The sequence below is a fragment of the Lampetra fluviatilis genome, chromosome 61, assembly GCF_964198595.1.
Source record: "Lampetra fluviatilis chromosome 61, kcLamFluv1.1, whole genome shotgun sequence".
NCBI lineage: Eukaryota > Metazoa > Chordata > Hyperoartia > Petromyzontiformes > Petromyzontidae > Lampetra > Lampetra fluviatilis.
In genome coordinates this window covers 773785-791983 of record NC_136335.1, presented here as the reverse complement: position 1 = coordinate 791983, position 18199 = coordinate 773785, and the positions used below count along the sequence as shown (strand labels likewise).

The 18199-nt window shown below is 56.4% G+C and overlaps 1 protein-coding gene across 1 annotated transcript; it reads right to left on the bottom strand.

Annotated features, from left to right (window-relative positions):
• Nucleotides 1–443: 443 nt before the first annotated feature.
• Nucleotides 444–18105, bottom strand: LOC144951260 (uncharacterized). The gene is made up of 14 exons (XM_078881420.1): nucleotides 18049–18105; nucleotides 15629–15665; nucleotides 13971–14244; nucleotides 13574–13793; nucleotides 13307–13332; nucleotides 12761–12797; nucleotides 11657–11682; nucleotides 11499–11538; nucleotides 10646–10676; nucleotides 9496–9643; nucleotides 6062–6833; nucleotides 3730–3860; nucleotides 3032–3127; nucleotides 444–2142 (listed from the first exon to the last, which is right to left on the bottom strand). Exons 1-14 carry the CDS (start codon nucleotides 18065–18067, stop codon nucleotides 1321–1323), a joined length of 2679 nt encoding a protein of 892 aa, XP_078737546.1. The 5' UTR covers nucleotides 18068–18105; the 3' UTR covers nucleotides 444–1320.
• Between the last annotated feature and the right edge of the window lie 94 nt (nucleotides 18106–18199).

Below are 18199 nucleotides of genomic sequence, written 5' to 3'. Positions count from 1 at the left end.
CAATTTCGAACCGACGTCACCGCGCTCAAGAGCATTTGGCTGCTGCTATGAATGTCCACGTGACGATGACGTCATCAGCCACTCTGTCGACGCGATCATTTGCGGTGGCCAAGTCCCGCTTGTGAAAGAGCCACGCAGCTCGGTGGGGACCTCGTTTTGTTAAGCGACAACCTCCCCCCCCCCCCTCTCTCACACCCAACCACCACCACCACCACGACTACCACCACCACCACCACGACTACCACCACCGCCACCACCGCCACCACCGCCACCACAACATCCAACAGCTCCTTCCGCGCCCTCTCACTGCTTCCCTGCTAAAATCACAAAGGGTGGGCGGGGTGGGAAGGGCGGGGTGGGGGGGGGCGGGGTGGGGGGGGCGGGGTGGGCGGGGTGGGGGGGGGCGGGGTGGGCGGGGTGGGCGGGGTGGGGGGGGCGGAGTGGGGGGGGCGGGGGGGGCAGGGTGGGGGCGGGGCAGGGTGGGGGGGGGCAGGGTGCCACCGTTTGAAACCGCGCAACTCGATCGTCCACGGCAACCGCTTTGTCCACATCCGAGCCAGCAGCTGCGCAAGGGAGGGTTGGGTGGGGCACGTGACCGGGCCGCCTACGCCTCGCGCAGCTCCACCACCCACTCCCCGCCCGCCTCTCAATCGGCATTGCGACGACCGCGAGTTGGGCGAACGCGGCGATGAGCCACCGCACATCGGCGAGCGGACCGACGCTTCAACGTTCCGCTCTCGTCCCTGCCGTGTTTGCGACCGGGTTGCGGCAACCGGTTGCGGGGGGCACGGTCTGCGCAAAAAAACGGATTCAGCGGTCGAACGCGAACCTCGAGGTCGCGCGACCGATCGCCGCTGATGAGCGCTCACCACCACCACCACCACCGCCACGCGCACGGCAGCGACGGCTCACCACACCCTCCCCCGTCCAGTCCCACGCACATGCTCGTTATAAAAGTTTTTTAAAACGTCAACAGGATTCTTCTTCACCACGTCAATTTAACGTCATTGTTATTATTATCGTTCACCGCAAGTTAAAACAACCTGCGGCCTGACGTGACTAGCGGCTTCAAGTTTGGGCGGCGCTCGGCTGCCGTCGACGACGAAAATCGACAACAAAAAAAGAGGAAAAGAGACCCCCCAGCGCGAAGGGGTTCTCGTGTGTGTGGAGCGCTGACGCACGAGCGGCGAGCAAACGAGCCGACGACGACGCTCGCGACCGTCGAAAACGCCACCTCCTCCTCCTCATCCCCCCCTAGCGCGACAGCCTGACGCGGGCCACGCGGGGAGAGGGGATTGGGCGCCCCCCCCCACCCCCTCCTCAATTCTTCCCCTTCGCTTTCCCACGGATACCACGGCCCCGACCCCTCTTGGGGGTCAGCGCCCTCTTGGGTGCCGCTGCTGCCGCCGCCGGCTGCTGCTGCTGCTGCCCACCCTCCCCCTCCCTCGCCGCCACGGTGGGGGGCTCCGCCGCGTCCCCCGCGGGGGGCTCCGTGGGGGGCTCCGCCGTGTCCCCCGTGCTGCCCCCCGCGCTCACCTGACCCTCCGTGGAAGCGTCCGGCGCGTCCACGGAGACCGGGACAACAACGGCGGCGCCTTCGCTGCCCAACTCCATCGCCTCCTCCCCACCCTCACAACCCTCACGACCCTCCCCACCCTCTCCACCCTCACCACCCTCACGACTCTCCCCACCCTTGCCACCCTCACGACCCTCCCCACCCTCGCCACCCTCACGACTCTCCCCACCCTTGCCACCCTCACGACCCTCCCCACCCTCGCCACCCTCACCACCCTCCCCACCCTCACGACCCTCCCCACCTTTGCCACCCTCCCCACCCTCACCACCCTCACGACCCTCACCCTGCGATGCGCCCACTGCCCCCTCTGCCGGCTCAGCCTCTGCTACTGCTACGCCGTCCGCATCTCCCTCCCCAGTTTCCTCCTCCTCCCCCCCCGTGCCTCCCTCCACTCCCTCTTTCCCCTCCGCTCCTCCCTCCGCCGCTCCCCCCTCAGCTTCGCCACTCTTGGCAGCGGCGGCGGCGGCGGTGACGGCGGTGGCCGCCTTCCGCTCGCTCTCCTTCTTGGCGTTCTCCACCATCTTCTTCTCGTGCTCCTTGAACTCCACCGAGAAGGGGTCCTCACCCTGCCAACACCACAACCGTCAAAGACGCGCGGCGGCGAGATGTTAACTCCCTCGCCTTGTACGCAGGAGGTCGTGGCGTCGACCCCGACCCTGACGCCTGCTGCTGCTGCTGAATATTTGGAGTTTGAGTCTCTCTCTCTCTCTCTGTACCCGCGGTCGCGTCGATTTCTCTCCGGGTCCTCCGGTTGTTACATTTTCCCCTCCACATTCAGAATCAACGTCACGCGTTTAGAGGATTTGGCTGCTGCCACAAATTTCCACGCGACGATTACGATTCGTGGCCAAGGCCGCTTCTGAACAAAGAGCGACGTAGCTCAGTGGGCCTTACCTGGTCAAATAAAAAAGAGTTTCATGATTGAACAAACCCCCCACCCCCAACGCCGAAACAGAATGTTGGGCCAAGTGCTGTTAGCGAGCAGCAGCGCCTGCGAAGGCCGGCACGGCGCGCGATCGGGGTGGGGCAGAGGTCGCAACCGGGTACCCGATACCCGTACCCTACCCGATACCCGGCTGGGTACGGGTACCCGTTTGCGACCCTGGTGCGGCCAGGTACGGGTAAGGAATCAAAACCCGTTTGCGACCTCTGGTGGCCAGCACCACGGCCGCCTTTGTCTCCCCCAGTGACGATGTTCACCAGACACCGCGCTGGGTGATCATTTGAGGCCAATTCGACCTACGAGGAGGGGCGGCCAGAACCGCTTCAGACAATCGTCACCGGTGCGTCGGTGTCGGCCGCCAGCGGGAATCCAACTCGGGTGGCCGGGTCCGAAGCGCGGCACAGCGCCGACCGCTACGCCGCTCCCGAGAGAGAGGCACCCGGGTCGGGAATCGAACCCAGGGACACTCGGGAAGACGACCCACAGTGGGTAACGTTTGCTCCGTCACTTGCCTTCTTGAATTTCTCAAACATCTCCTCCACGTCCGGCTGGTTGAGGATGCTCCTGGCTATGTGGAGGATCTCCGACTTCTTTTCAAACATGTACTTCTGCAGGAGCACACGCACAGGGACCACGCGCCTCCAATTAGCGCGGTTGGCTCCGTACGGTGCGAAACAAAGTTCAATACACGGACACACTGACCATAGACTCAACACTGCCCAAAGACTCAACACTGCCCATAGACTCAACACTACCCAGACTCAACACTGCCCATAGACTCAACACTGCCCATAGACTCAACACTGCCCAATGACTCAACACTGCCCATAGACTCAACACCGCCCATAAACTCAACACCGCCCATAGAGTCAACACTGCCCATAGACTCAACACTGCCCATAGACTCAACACTGCCCATAGACTCAACACTGCCCATAGACTCAACACTGAGCAGACTCAACACTGCCCGTAGACTCAACACTGCCCGTAGACTCAACACTGCCCATAGACTCAACACTGCCCATAGACTCAACACTGCCCATAGACTCAACACTGCCCATAGACTCAACACTACCCATAGACTCAACACTGCCCATAGACTCAACACTGCCCATAGACTCAACACTGCCCATAGACTCAACACTGCCCAAAGATGGAGAGAGAGATGGAGAGGGAGAGAGACCGCGACAGGCACGTGCAAGCGACTCGCCTCCCTCTTGTTGACGTGCGACGTCGCCGCCATGTGGCCCTCCACCTCGTGTGCCGACAGGGGGATGTAGACGTTGCAGATGTAGCAGGCCACCACCTCCTCGCGCTGCATCAGATCCTCCAGCTCGAGGCCTGCAGCAGCAGCAGAGAGACGGTGGGAGCGTGGGGGGCGCACAGACGGAGAGAGGGAGAGCGCGGAGGGGCGGCGGTCGGCTGGTGACGGGGACCGGGGGGGCGGCTGCGACGCCAGGCGGGGGAGGCTCTCTCGCTCTCTCAATTCTTCTCTAGCCTCTCGGACGCGACTCCGCGGCCCGCCCGTCTGGAACGCTCTTCCCCGTCCGATATTAGGAAGCCGCCGGGAGCTGTGATGAACTTCTAAATCGTCGTCTAAGATGGACAAGCTCACTTGTTTAGAACTGGTGTTGTTGTCCTTCCCCCGCACCTCTGATTAGCGCGGTTGGCTCCGTACGGTGCGAAAGAAGTTCAACGTACACACTGCCCATAGACTCAGCACTACCCATAGACTCAACACTACCCATAGACTCAACACTGCCCATAGACTAACACTGCTCATAGACTCAACACTGCCCATAGACTCAACACTGCCCATAGACTCAACACTGCCCATAGACTAACACTGCTCATAGACTCAACACTGCCCATAGACTCAACACTGCCCAGAGACTCAACACTGCCCATAGACTCAACACTACCCATAGACTCAACACTGCCCATAGACTCAACACTGCCCATAGACTCAACACTGCCCATAGACTCAACACTACCCATAGACTCAACACTGCCCATAGACTCAACACTGCCCATAGACTCAACACTGCCCATAGACTCAACACTACCCATAGACTCAACACTACCCATAGACTCAACACTGCCCATAGACTCAACACTGCCCAGAGACTCAACACTACCCATAGACTCAACACTGCCCATAGACTCAACACTGCCCATAGACTCAACACTGCCCATAGACTCAACACTGCCCATAGACTCAACACTACCCATAGACTCAACACTGCCCATAGACTCAACACTGCCCATAGACTCAACACTGCCCATAGACTCAACACTACCCATAGACTCAACACTACCCATAGACTCAACACTGCCCATAGACTCAACACTGCCCAGAGACTCAACACTACCCATAGACTCAACACTGCCCATAGACTCAACACTGCCCATAGACTCAACACTGCCCATAGACTCAACACTGCCCATAGACTCAACACTACCCATAGACTCAACACTGCCCATAGACTCAACACTGCCCAGAGACTCAACACTGCCCATAGACTCAACACTACCCATAGACTCAACACTGCCCATAGACTCAACACTGCCCATAGACTCAACACTGCCCATAGACTCAACACTGCCCATAGACTCAACACTACCCATAGACTCAACACTGCCCATAGACTCAACACTGCCCATAGACTCAACACTGCCCATAGACTCAACACTACCCATAGACTCAACACTGCCCATAGACTCAACACTACCCATAGACTCAACACTACCCATAGACTCAACACTGCCCATAGACTCAACACTGCCCAGAGACTCAACACTGCCCATAGACTCACACTGCCCATAGACTCAACACTGCCCAGAGACTCAACACTGCACCTCCGACGAGCATGGTTGGCTACGTAGGGTGCAAAAGAAGTTCGTACCGTTCCCAGCAATTGCTGTTAGTGAAGAAATGAAATGTTACATCTGCCCCTTCATGTCGCATCCTCCACTACGCACGATTCCACGCACACACACACGCACACACACGCACACACACACGCACACACACACACACGCACACACACACACACACGCACACACACGCACTCGCGCACACACACACGCGCACGCACACCCCTAGATCGGCACATGTCGCATACGTACACACACACGCGCTCGTGCACGCACGCACGCACAAGCGGATACACGACGTCGCACGCGTGCATACGCACACACGCGCGCACGCACCCCCACGCACAACGCAACTGGCTGGCCAAGCGAGCGTGGTGGCGCTCATCGACTTTGGGTCTGGCGGCGTGTCACTGCTTTCGCTTTGCTTGTTTTGACTTTTTATTTCGTTTCGGTTTAGAAAAACGCACGAGGGCCCCAAACGGAATCCAAACGGAATTTCCCCTCCTCCTCGTTTTTAAACCGCAGAGGGTTTACCGAGGCGCGCGCGCGGGCGGCACCGGAGGGGAGGAGGAGGGGGTGTGGGCGGGTGGCGGGGGGGTGGGGGTGAGGACGCGGAGCTGCCCGGCGCTCGTCAGCGCTCCCTGCGACAGCCCTCTCCGGTTTACCTGCCAACGGGTCAAAGCTCTGCTCGGCCGGATCAACCGCGGCCTCTCCCGCCTCATTCGTGGCTTCTGCCGGCGCCTTCTGGGCGTCTTGCTGCGCTTCGGCCGACGCCTCTGGCCGCTTCTCCGCCGCTTCCTCGACAGAAGACGACGAGGCTGGCGCTTCCGCACCCTGCGTGGGCGCGTCGCCCTTCGTCGCCGCGGACCCCTCCTCCTCTTTGCGTTCGGTGTCAGCGGCGGTGACGGCGGCGGGTTCGGCGGAGGTGGAATCATCGGCGGTGGCGGCGGCCTCCTCCGCGGGAAGAACAGCAGTGCTCTCAGAGTCTGCCACGTCGCAGGCTTTACCGCCCGTTGTTGTTGTTGTCGTTGTTGTCGTTTCCCCCATTGTTGTTGTTTTCCCCCCCGTTGTTGTTGTTGTTGTTTCGCCGGGCACCTCGGCCGCGACTTCTTCGGTTCCCAAGCCCTCGGCCGTCACGGCGGCTGCGACAACGGCGGAGGCCTCTACCACTGTCCCAGTCGTGTCCATAGATTCGTCGTCTTCTCGTTGCGGTTTGGCGTCGGCGGGGAGACCGGCGGCGGTTTGGTCGGCCGCGAGTGCCGGGTCGGCACCGGCCACCTCGACGGCGGCTGTCTCTTCGTCCTCGGCGCCGACATCGCTCAAAGTCTTCTCCTCCTCCTCCTTCGACTTGGAGCTCTGTGGCTTCTCGTGCCGGTTCACTTTGCCATACTCCTTCTTGCGAGTTGCCAATTTCTTGTTTTTCAACGTTATGTATTGCTACAAGACAAGAAGGGAAAATGTAAAAGTAGATCTGCAAAAGATCGCTCTTTCTCGAGTTGTGACTTCGTTGCGCAGTGCCGTTAGGGTTACACGCACGCAGACGCGCACGCGCACACGCTGACGGACCACCCCACAAACCCCTCCCTCCCCGCCCAGCAACAGCACAAACACGACAACACGGCCCTGGCTTGCTGTGTGCGGGCTGTCTCGCACCCACCCCAGTCCCGGCTCTCCAGAACAACATGCGGCGTGCATCTCAAGCCTACTCCATGCAGACTGCCCCCCACCCCCCACACACACACTCCACCCCCCACACACACACACACTCCACCCACCCGCCCCCTACTGTGAAAACTTGTGAGCAAACTATAAGCCTAATAAAAACATTGATTTGACCAGGTAAGGCCCACTGAGCTACGATGTGGCTCTGGCTATCACTAACCACAGCTCAATCAAGTGGCTCCACATCATCGTCGTCGCGTGGAAACTTCTAGCGGCAGCCACTTACTCTCAACACGTCACGTTCATCCTAAATGCGGCGGGGAAAACAACGGAGAGGACCCCGAGAAAAATCCACGACACCACGGGGAGTCGGACAGACGCGCAAACTCCAAATATACAACGGCAGGCATAGTCAGGGTCGGGATCGAAAATCTGAGCCTGGGTCGTCGTGCTCAGCACTGACGCTCATCTAAGAGCACACTCGCACGCATGCACACACACGCACGCTCGCACGCACAGAGCTTAGGGGGTTACACACGCACATTTGCGAAGGTTCTCTGCAATGTAATTAAGGACAAGCGCTTCACAGACACAACAAGAGCCCTGCCTGGAAAAAGCCCAAGCCTGGATTAAACACATCCACGGTACATGCTAGACTCTACGATAGAAGATTAATGCTGCTGCTCTCAAGACGAGAGACCTCACGGCGAAACACTACGCTGCTCCCGACGCGGTCATCTGGCTTGACCCCCTGAATGTGACATTGTAGTTGCTGCTCTGCGTCTTCATCAGATCTCTTAGAGCCGACATGCGATATTCACCAACGTCTACACCGAGCTGACCTCTCATCGACCCGCGTTGAGGACGCGCGGTCTAACCGGACCGACCATTTCATATCGTCATCACCATCACCACACCGCAGGTCACAACAACTCGCTCGCTCACCCGCTCACCCACTCACCCCCTAATTCACTCACTCACCAAACCCACCATCACCACACCGCAGGTCACAACAACTCGCTCGCCCGCTCACCCACTCACCAAACTCACCCACCACACAGCAGGTCACCTCACTTCTCTTCCCCATCATCTCTTTTCCCCAGCTCTCATGATCTCCTGCCCACTAAACCCTAAACTATTTTTGTTATTTTACCAGGCAAGGCCCACTAAGCTATACATCTCTTTTTCAGAAGTGACCTGGCCACAACTGACAGCTTAATGAAGCGGCTTATCGTCACGTGTTCATTTATAGCAGCGGGCAAATACTCTCAACGCGTGATTCTAAATGTGCATGGGAAAACTGGAGGACCCGGAGAAAAATCAACACGACCACGGAGAGAACATGCCAACTCCAAAGATAAAGCAGGCGTCGTCGGGGTTGGGATCGAACCCGCGACCTTCTGTATACCAAGCAAGGTAGTGAGCATCTCCTCGTTGCCGTGGCACTTTGGGGGATGAGGCTCTCGTTCCTCAACGAGGCTGCCAACTTTGAGAGTCCGACATTCAAGCTAGGCTGGGGTTTCTCGTCTTAAAAAGCGAGGAAATGTAGATTTGGCTTCACAAATGAAGCCACACTGCTTAACCATAAGTCTGTTTCTGTACAGCTCGGAGATTCAGCCCAAACCGCCGACGATCCGGCGGCGCAACCGTCGGACAAATAAAAAGAAGGGATTCTCCGCATCTCATTCGGAAGGCACACGGCCAAAACCCGTACCCACAAACTCCCAGCATACGCGGTGTAGAAACCTCCGTACCATCGATTAGAAATCTCCAATTAGAAACCTCCCATTAGAACAGTTGGCTAACGTACGATGCAAAAGAAGCTTAACATACACAGAGAACAACGGGCAGCTGCATGTGCACACACGCGCACTCACACACACAAACAGGAAAGCACAAACGCACACTCGCGCACGCACACATGCACGCACACACGTGCACACACACACGCACGCACACACACACATGCACGCGCACGCACACACACACAAACAGGCAAACGCACACAGCCGGGAGAAAATATGAGAGACCTTTTGCCCAACAAGTAGGAAGTTGGCTGACGGAGACAACTGTGGGCTGACTACAGTGTTCACTACCAACGGTTATCAGAAGCAATCAACGACATCTCGGTGACCCAGGTCGTGGGTCACTCTTGCGTACAGGGGACTCATCGCCGTCTCCGCTCGCGCTTGCTCTGCCCTGCTTAGACAAGGTCAACTTGAACTGGACAACGGCAGCAACTGATAAAGTGACGGGGCGGGGTGGTTGGGGGGGGCGGGAGCGGAGGGAGGGAGAAAGCAGAGGGAGGCAGGGAGTGGAGGGAGCGGAAGGAGCGGAGGGAGGGAGCGGAGGGAGCGGAGGGAGGAAGCAAGCGGAGGGAGTGGAGGGAGTGGAGCGAGCAGAGGGAGGCGTTGGGGTGCAGGCGATGCAGCCTTACGTGCAGGAACTCGGACATGCCCTTCTCGTCGGGGAAGGACTCCTTGATGAGGCGCAGGATGAACTGGTGGAAGGGGCTGCCCAGGTGGTATTCGATGTCAGCCTCCTCAGCCGTGCTGTACTTGCACACGGCACAGTAGTACTGCTGCCTGCAGACATTCATCATTTCGATAGCAAAAAACGTCCCATAGGTATCAACTGCCGACCTGCAACGTGTGTTGGTCACCATGGCCACCACGCGCGCTCACGTCAGCTGCGTGGAAGTTCCACCCATACTTTGGTTTTTTCGGAAAAAGTAACGAAGGTAAAAAATTCAAATAAATTAAATCACGACGTTTCGGGCTTAAGCTTAAGCGGTGTGCTTTCCCTAAGCGATGTGCTATTGCTAAGTTGTCCCCACCTGAAGAAGGACGCTTGTGTTGCGCCCGAAACGTCGCGATCTAATTTATGTTAAGTTTGTACCTACGTGACTTTACCGAAAAAACCAAAGAGTATGAATCCTTGCAGTCACGAAAACTTCAAATCTAGTTCCACCCATCTTGACACAGCCACTCATCCCAACCGGCCCTGCCACTCCGTGGCGGTGACGTCACCGCCCCGGGAGAGAGAGGCTCGTGCCAGGCTAGGTGGCACTTTTGAGGACGTCACGCGTGAAGTTTGCAAGGCTTCTCTCTGCTGGCTGGCTGGAGGGAGGTCACGGGACCCCAAGCGGATGACCGACTGGGGCATGTGCATGGGGTGCCGGCAGTGGCTAGGAGATGTTAACTCTCTCGCCTGGTAAGCAGGAGGTCGTGGGTTTGATCCCGACCCTGACGCCTGCTGCTGTATCTGTGGAGTTTGCGTCTCTCTCCTCTCTCTCCAAAGAGTAGAGTGGATTTTACTCAGGCCCCTCCCCATGTAGAATCGACGTCGCGCGTTTAACGAGTATTTGGCTGCTGCTATAAATTTCCACGCGATAAGCCACTTCGTTGAGCTACCATTACGTGAGGCCAGATCGCTTCTGAAAGAGAGCTACATAGCTCGGTGGGCCTGAGCTGTAGTCTAAACAAAGTACGCAAAATATACACTCGCATCCACGTGTCAGTATACAATAGGACACGGGGGAAATAGTAATTGATGACATCTGGTTTTACTCTGAATGTGAACCTTACTTGAAGGACTCCCGTCTGTTCTTCATCCTGCCTGTGGAGAGACGTGAAACACAGCGGGGATGATGGTGATTAGAATGTGCGCGCGTAAACATCGTCACTTCCGAGGTCACGGTCACAACAACAACAACAAGAGTGATTTCCTGCCCTCCTGTTTACAGCTCCTGCAGAGCGAGTGCTGGAAACTCCACATTACTATGGCGGGGGACAAGTATCTCCACAGGACAACCACACGGTTGAACTTCCTCACTCAAAGTGGTACTCGTTTTAACCACTCCGGAGGGATGATGATGATGGGCCAAACACACTACTTCATTACGGATCGGTTATGAGTATTTGTTTACCTATTTGACAGGGGCGTGATGTTCAGCGCATGAATAAAGCAGCCCCCGTGTAGGTGACAGACCTAACGACGTTGTGTAGGCGCGTCATCACGCGCTTGCTGCGTGCGTGTGCGCCGCGCACTCATCCAGCGACATCCCTGGGCCACGGGGAACTTCCAAGTGCGACGTGTGGACGGCTTGACAAGCCAGCCGGTCTCTCTCTCTCTCTCCACCAAAGACAAAGATCCCCCGTGTAGCCTTAAAAGACCCGAGTTCGATTCCCGCTCACGGCCAACACCGGTGACGATTATCTGAACCGGTCCTGGGCCTCCTCCCCTAGGTCGACTCGGCCTCAAATGAGTACCTGGTGCGGTGTGTGAACATCGCCACTGGGAGACGAAGGTGGCCGTTCCGGCCTTCATAGCCGCTGGCTGCTACTCGCGATCAGCACTTGCCCCTGACGGTCTGCTAAAGGCTACACGGGGGAGGGGGGGATCTTTGTCTTGTTGTGGATGAGGTTGTGAGAAACTCACGGCCAGAATCATCGTAGTCCAGCTTCTCAGAGCGCTGCCTCTGTGAACAGACAGCACAACGATGAGCAGATGCCCACCCCCCACCCTGCACAGCCTACAACTGGGTACATTTGTTGTTACATCAACCACGTGACAAGATGACCTCATTGCACACTCACCCCGTGCTTGTCATCTCGGTCGAAACCTGGGCACAGCGACAGGGCAAACAAGGCAAACGTTATTCACACGGACAGGGGACGCGCCCCCCCCACCCAGAGAGCCGCAGGGGAGCGTGAAGCGCCCTGGCGACGCCCACTCACAACTGGGGCGCCACGCAGAGGTCGCAACCGGGTACCCAATACCCGTACCCTACCCGATACCCGTACAGGTACGGGTACCCGTTTGCGACCCTGGTGTGGCCGGGTACGGGTACGGGTAGACCGTGAGTCACTGGTGAGTAACTGTTTGTCACTCATTTCCCAACGTCTTGCCTCTTCTCACAATTCAAGTTCCTAGAATCAACCCACCCGCGCCTGCAACATGGCTTCATCCCAGAGGTCGCAATCAGGTACCCGATACCTGTACCCTACCCGTACCCGGCCGGGTACGGGTAAGGTACGGGTACCCGTTTGCGACCCTGGTGCGGCCGGGTACGGGTACGGGTAAGGAATCAAAACCCGTTTGCGACCTCTGGCGCCACGGTGGCAAGATGCCAGCTCCCTCGCCCGGCACGCAGCAGGTCGTGGGTGCGGTCACGGACCTCACGACGCCTGCTGCTGCTGTGTATTTGGAGTTTGCGTGTCTCTCTCTCTCCCCGTGTACACTGTGTGTGACGGTTGTGTTGTGTGTGTTATCTGTCGTAGTGTGATATGTTAATGGAGGGTGGGTGCGTGTGATTTGCTGTGTGATGGTTGTGGGGCGCGGCAGTGTTTTGGTTGGCGCACTGCGCTACCAACCAGGCGACCCGAGTTCGATTGCCGCTCATGACAGATAAGAGTGGCGAATCTCTGACAGGTATTCGTTCCTTCCCCTAGGTCGACTCAGCCTTAAATAATGAGCTGGTGCGGTGTGTGCGAACATCGGATATGGGGGAAACAAAGGCAGCCGGGCGCGGTGCTGACAACCCACCCCCTCGTGTTGCGTGCCGTGACGACCTTTGTAGGTGCTGCTCGCTAACAGCACTTGCCTCAACAGTCTGTGAAAGGCTACACGGGGGATCTTTGTCTCTTCTTGTTGTGGCGGTGAAGAGGTGCGATCTGTAGGCAGGTGTGCGCTGTACTTACTGCGCCCATCGGTGTCGCGGTCGCTCCTGCTGTGTCTCTGCAAACAAAAAAACCACGGTGAGCGGGTGTTGGAAATTCCACATTACCTACGGCGAGAGCGTGTCGACCCGTAGCGCACAACCACCGTTGACAATTTTCCCACAAAAAGTGTTGCTCAATGTATTGACCTGGAAAGAGGGATGACAATCATGACGACGATGATGACAATGAGGACACCGATAATGACGATAACAATGATGATATTGTTGACAATGATGACAATCACAATGTTGACGATATTGATATTAAAGTGATGAGAGAGAATGTGATGAGAGAGAATGTGAAATCAAGTGATGAGCATGTGATGAGAGATAACGCGGTGAGATATAAAGTGATGAGAGAAAGTGATGTGTTATTCTGATACTTTGCACGTATTTAATAGCTTATTTATGGGTTTATTTAAGGCAATGCAAAATGAAGGACTCCCGTAACAGGGCACTTGATGAGGTCGCGACGAGGAGTGGAGTGATGACGCTGAGAAAGCCAGCAGACACCAAACTTGCTCACCTCCTCCTTGTCGTAGCGTTCGTGCTCTGCAGGAGAGAACGGCACAGACACGCTGGTGAGCACTTCATCTGCGGTGCGGTGGTGCTGCTGGTGGCTGAACACAGCGCGAACGAGACAAAACCGTCAAGTCCGGTAGACCGAGTTTACTCAACGCGGGCGGAGGAAGAACCGGTGCGTGGTTGTAATAGCGAAAGAAGAGCGCCGAGGAAGCGAGTGACCGCACACACGCAGGGCGCACGCACCGTGCGTGTGGGGGGCGGGGGCTACCTCTGCTGTCGTCTCGACGCGGTCTCTTGGGCTGCGACCCGCCGGACCAGGAGCGGTCGCGGCGCTGGTAGCTGCCGCCCTCTCGGCCGCCGCGGTCGTGATCCTGGTGGTGGTGGTAGTGGTGCTCGCGCTCCCCGTAGCCGGAGCGCCTGAAGCCGGAACCGCCGCCACCGCCGTAGCCTCCGCCATAGCCGCCTCCTCCGCCGTAGTCCCTGCCGTGCTGCACCGAGATGTTCACAAAGAATTTCACTCTGAACACACGGACCCCTCTGCAAGACACTGGCGCTGACGGTCGTCGCGCCAACGAGCCGCGGGTCGTACTCACGAGCACGAGCGTCAACGAGCGTCAACGAGCCCAAACGCTCGCACGTCGCGACGGGTCGTGGCGCGCCCTCACCCCGGAGGCTGCGGCGCGGTGCGGCGGCCCCCCGTAGTCGCGCGACGAGGACCCCCCACCGACCCCGCTGCCGCCCCCCTCGTAGTAGTCTTGGCGGCCCCCGTATCCGTACGAGGCGGGCGCCTTGGCTGGGTACGGCGCCGCGTGGTGGCGCTCGTACGCGCGGTCGTCCGAGCGCCACCCGGCGGGTCGCGCGTAGCCCGCGTGGTGAGCGCCTCCTCCTCCTCCGGGGCCGTGGCGGTAGTCGTCCCCCCGGGAGTCGTACGGCTGGTAGCTGCACCGCGTTCACACGCAGAGACAAGAAGCCCACGGGCTGTGAACGCGGACGCAGGGCGACGGCGCGTTCGTTCGCAAAGCGGTTCGGTTCCCGGCAGGCCGCCGAAGTTCTTTATGCGTTTGGTTTTGTTGTTGATTTGCGCGGTTGACTATGTATGGTGCAAAAGAAGTTCAACATACGTACATGCAGCCCATAGACTAAGACTACCCATTGACTCAACACTGCCCATTGACTCAACACTGCCCATTGACTCAACACTGCCCATTGACTCAACACTGCCCATTGACTCAACACTGCCCATAGACTCAACACTGCCCATAGACTCAATACTGCCCATAGACTCAACACTAACCATAGACTCAACACTGCCCATAGACTCAACACTACCCATTGACTCAACACTGCCCATTGGCTCAACACTGCCCATAGACTCAACACTGCCCATAGACTCAACACTACCCATAGACTCAACACTGCCCATAGACTCAACACTACCCATAGACTAAACACTGCCCATATACTCAACACTACCCATTGACTCTACACTGCCCATAGACTCAATACTGCCCATAGACTCAACACTACCCATAGACTCAACACTGCCCATAGACTCAACACTACCCATTGACTCAACACTGCCCATTGGCTCAACACTGCCCATAGACTCAACACTACCCATAGACTCAACACTGCACATTGACTCAACACTGCCCATAGACTCAACACTGCCCATAGACTCAACACTACCCATAGACTCAACACTACCCATAGACTCCACACTGCCCATAGACTCAACACTACCCATAGACTCAACACTGCCCATAGACTTAACACTACCCATAGACTCAACACTGCCCATAGACTCAACACTACCCATAGACTCAACACTACCCATAGACTCAACACTGCACATTGACTCAACACTGCCCATAGACTCAACACTACCCATAGACTCAACACTACCCATAGACTCCACACTGCACATTGACTCAACACTGCCCATAGACTCAACACTACCCATTGACTCAACACTGCCCATAGACTCAACACTACCCATAGACTCCATACTGCCAATAGACTCAACACTACCCATAGACTCAACACTGCCCATTGACTCAACACTGCATCTCCGATTAGCACGGCTCGCTGGGTACACACACCGCACAACACACGTCGCTAGCTCGGCACCACAAAACCAGTTTCGCGTAAGCATTAGCAAAATCCCGTGTGCGATGATGCAAAGGCGTCGCGGTCCGAATCGCGTCCCGCGCCAACAGCGCGTGGACAGCGCACCGTGGTGGGAATGGCGGCAGACGCTTGTGAACTGCCGTGAAGGGGAAGGGGAGAGCGAGCGAGCGAGAACGAGCGTGGAATTACTCACTCCTTTGGGTGGCCTCCGCCGTAGCTGGTACCGGAACCTGCGCACGGCGACAGAAACACGCGCGGGAGAGAGAGAAAGTCTGAGCGTCATTTATTTTGAACGGCCAGACAGGCGAGTTGTCATTCGCAAGGGTGTCCCCCCGTGGGGGGCGGGGGGGCCTCGGAAAACAGCAACATGACAAAATGCAAATAGAATACAAGTACTGCAATGCAGTAAACAGGAATCGCACCACAGCAAATCAACTAAGCGAAAATACTCAACAACTATTTTAAACTGAGCTTTTTTAATTTCACCAGGCAAGGCCCAAATGAGCTACTACATAGCTCTGTTTCAGAAGTGACCTGTCCACAAATGACAGCTCAACGAAGTGGCGCATCAAGTGAAAGCTTATCTCTTTAAACGCGTGATGTTGATTCTAAATGTCGAGGGAAAACCCGGAGGGAAAAAAAAATTAACCCGTAAAAACAAAGTTTTTCACTATAAATACTTTATATGCGTGGCATCGGGGCGGCTAGAGTCCTCTCGTCCTCTGGCTTGAGATGGCTGCCACCTATGGGTCAGATGATTGTGTGGCAGCATTAACCAATTGGTAAATAAATATTTAAAACATTTTCCCTAAACAGTGTAAAATTTTGGAAAAAAAATTTCACGAAAATTCATTGTCACGCACAACGAGTCTGTGTGGAAAATGTCAGCTCGATTGGATCACGGGAAGTGGGTTAAAAAACGACTGAAAGATTTGCACGGTCCTAAGCAAGCAAGCGAACTTAATATAAAGGATTTTAAAAAATCCACGCGACCACAGACAGAGAGAGAGAGACACACAAACTCCACACACATAGCAGGTATCGTCAAGGTCGGGATCGAACCCATGACTTCCTGTATAACAGGCGAGGTAGTTCACATCTCGCCACCCAGCACAAAGAGCAACACGAGCGGATTTCATCGCTCCATCTCCACGACCGTCGCCCATCATCTGGACATGAGTGCAACAAAAACAGAGAACTTCATAGCTCATCGGATTCCTCGTGCAGTCTAAATACGGCGGTGCCTCGGTTTACAATGCCATCGATTAACAATATTACTCACGACACGCCTCCCATAGGGGTCCCATTGTTTCTATTAACGGCAAATGTTCGATTAACGATCATGTTTACGAGATCACGCGGACCCGCCAATTTCGGCCAATCGGAGCAGTCCCTACGTGTGACTCTGCAGACCTCAGCCAATCAGCGATCGCTTCAGCCATTCATCTTCTTAGCCTCAGGTAAGAATTGTTACTTCATGCACCTTTTTATGCTCTATTAATAATTGATCCATGTTTCTATTAATATTAATGCTTTAATGCGTTCTCATAACGTTTATGTATTAAATTGCGTGGTTAAATGTCAAGCTATTTTTTTAGGGCGAAAAACATCAACTTCCTTTAACATGTATTTCCTATGTTCGATCAACGACAATTTCAATAAACGATGGGTTTTCGTGGAACCAATTACCAATATCGTTCACCGAGGGACCGCTACATTGATTGTTCCGACACCCCAATTCCGGAAGATCTGCCCGCGTTTCGGTGGCAATCTTCCGGAATCCGTTCCACCAACAAAACTTGCCATTCCAATTCCGGAAGATCGTTCCCTAGCTTCACAGCGTCTTCCGGAAGAACTGCCGGCGTTTCGGTGGCAATCTTCCGGAATCCGTTCCACCAACAAAAATTGCCATTCCGATTCCGGAAGATCGTTCCCTATCTTCACAGCGTCTTCCGGAAGAACTGCCGGCGTTTCGGTGGCAAACTTCCGGAATCCGTTCCACCAACAAAAATTGCCATTCCGATTCCGGAAGATCGTTCCCTATCGTCACAGCTTCTTCCGGAAGATCTGCCCGCGTTTCGGTGGATATCTTCCGGAAGCGGCAGACTGCCGGCGCTCACCGTTTGTTAAGAGGGGCCGCCATTTTGTCGCGGCGGCGTCCCCAAAGTGCTCCGCTCGCTCGCAGGAACCCAAACAAACAAACTCCTTCGGCTGCCCAAGACGATGGCCAACGCGCCGCAATACACCGCCTAGATTCGTTTAGTCGGCTCGACGATTCGATTCGACGGCGTGCGAAGGCGATCGCACGGCTAGCCGCGAGACGCCACTGGGCACGACTACAACTGGCTTCACATTCAGGCGGAACAAGACGGCAAACGCGCAACCGCGTCAGGAGCCAGCGAAGCAGCGTTATCGCCGCGATGTTTACTTTCGTGTGTGGGGGGCGAGGGTGGGCATTGCGTCGATATACGTTGTCACGGTGTCTGGTGTGCAACGACAATGAATGCGTGAGGGGATGACACCGGGGTTCGCTTTCTGCAGCAAAACAACCAACGCCCCCCCCCTCCATCCCCTCACGACAAACCCGTGGAGGAGTCGGGACCGGTAGCTCACCTCGTTCAAAATACGCCATCGCTGTTGTCCCTCGTGACGGGAAGGGGGGGGGGCGCTGCTTTGTGGGGGGGGAGCGTGACGTCAGCGCGCTCGCCTAGCGCGGTGACGTCAGCGCGCTCGCTAGCGTGGTGACGTCACCACGCGAGGTGGG

Bases quoted from the DNA above. Each gene is read 5' to 3' on its own strand.
- LOC144951260 (XM_078881420.1), bottom strand. The intron at 11,683-12,760 runs GTAAGTACAGCG...CGCTGTGCCCAG, and splicing joins CCGCGACACCGATGGGCGCA to GTTTCGACCGAGATGACAAG. The intron at 6,834-9,495 runs GTAAGGCTGCAT...CTTGTCTTGTAG, and splicing joins GCATGTCCGAGTTCCTGCAC to CAATACATAACGTTGAAAAA.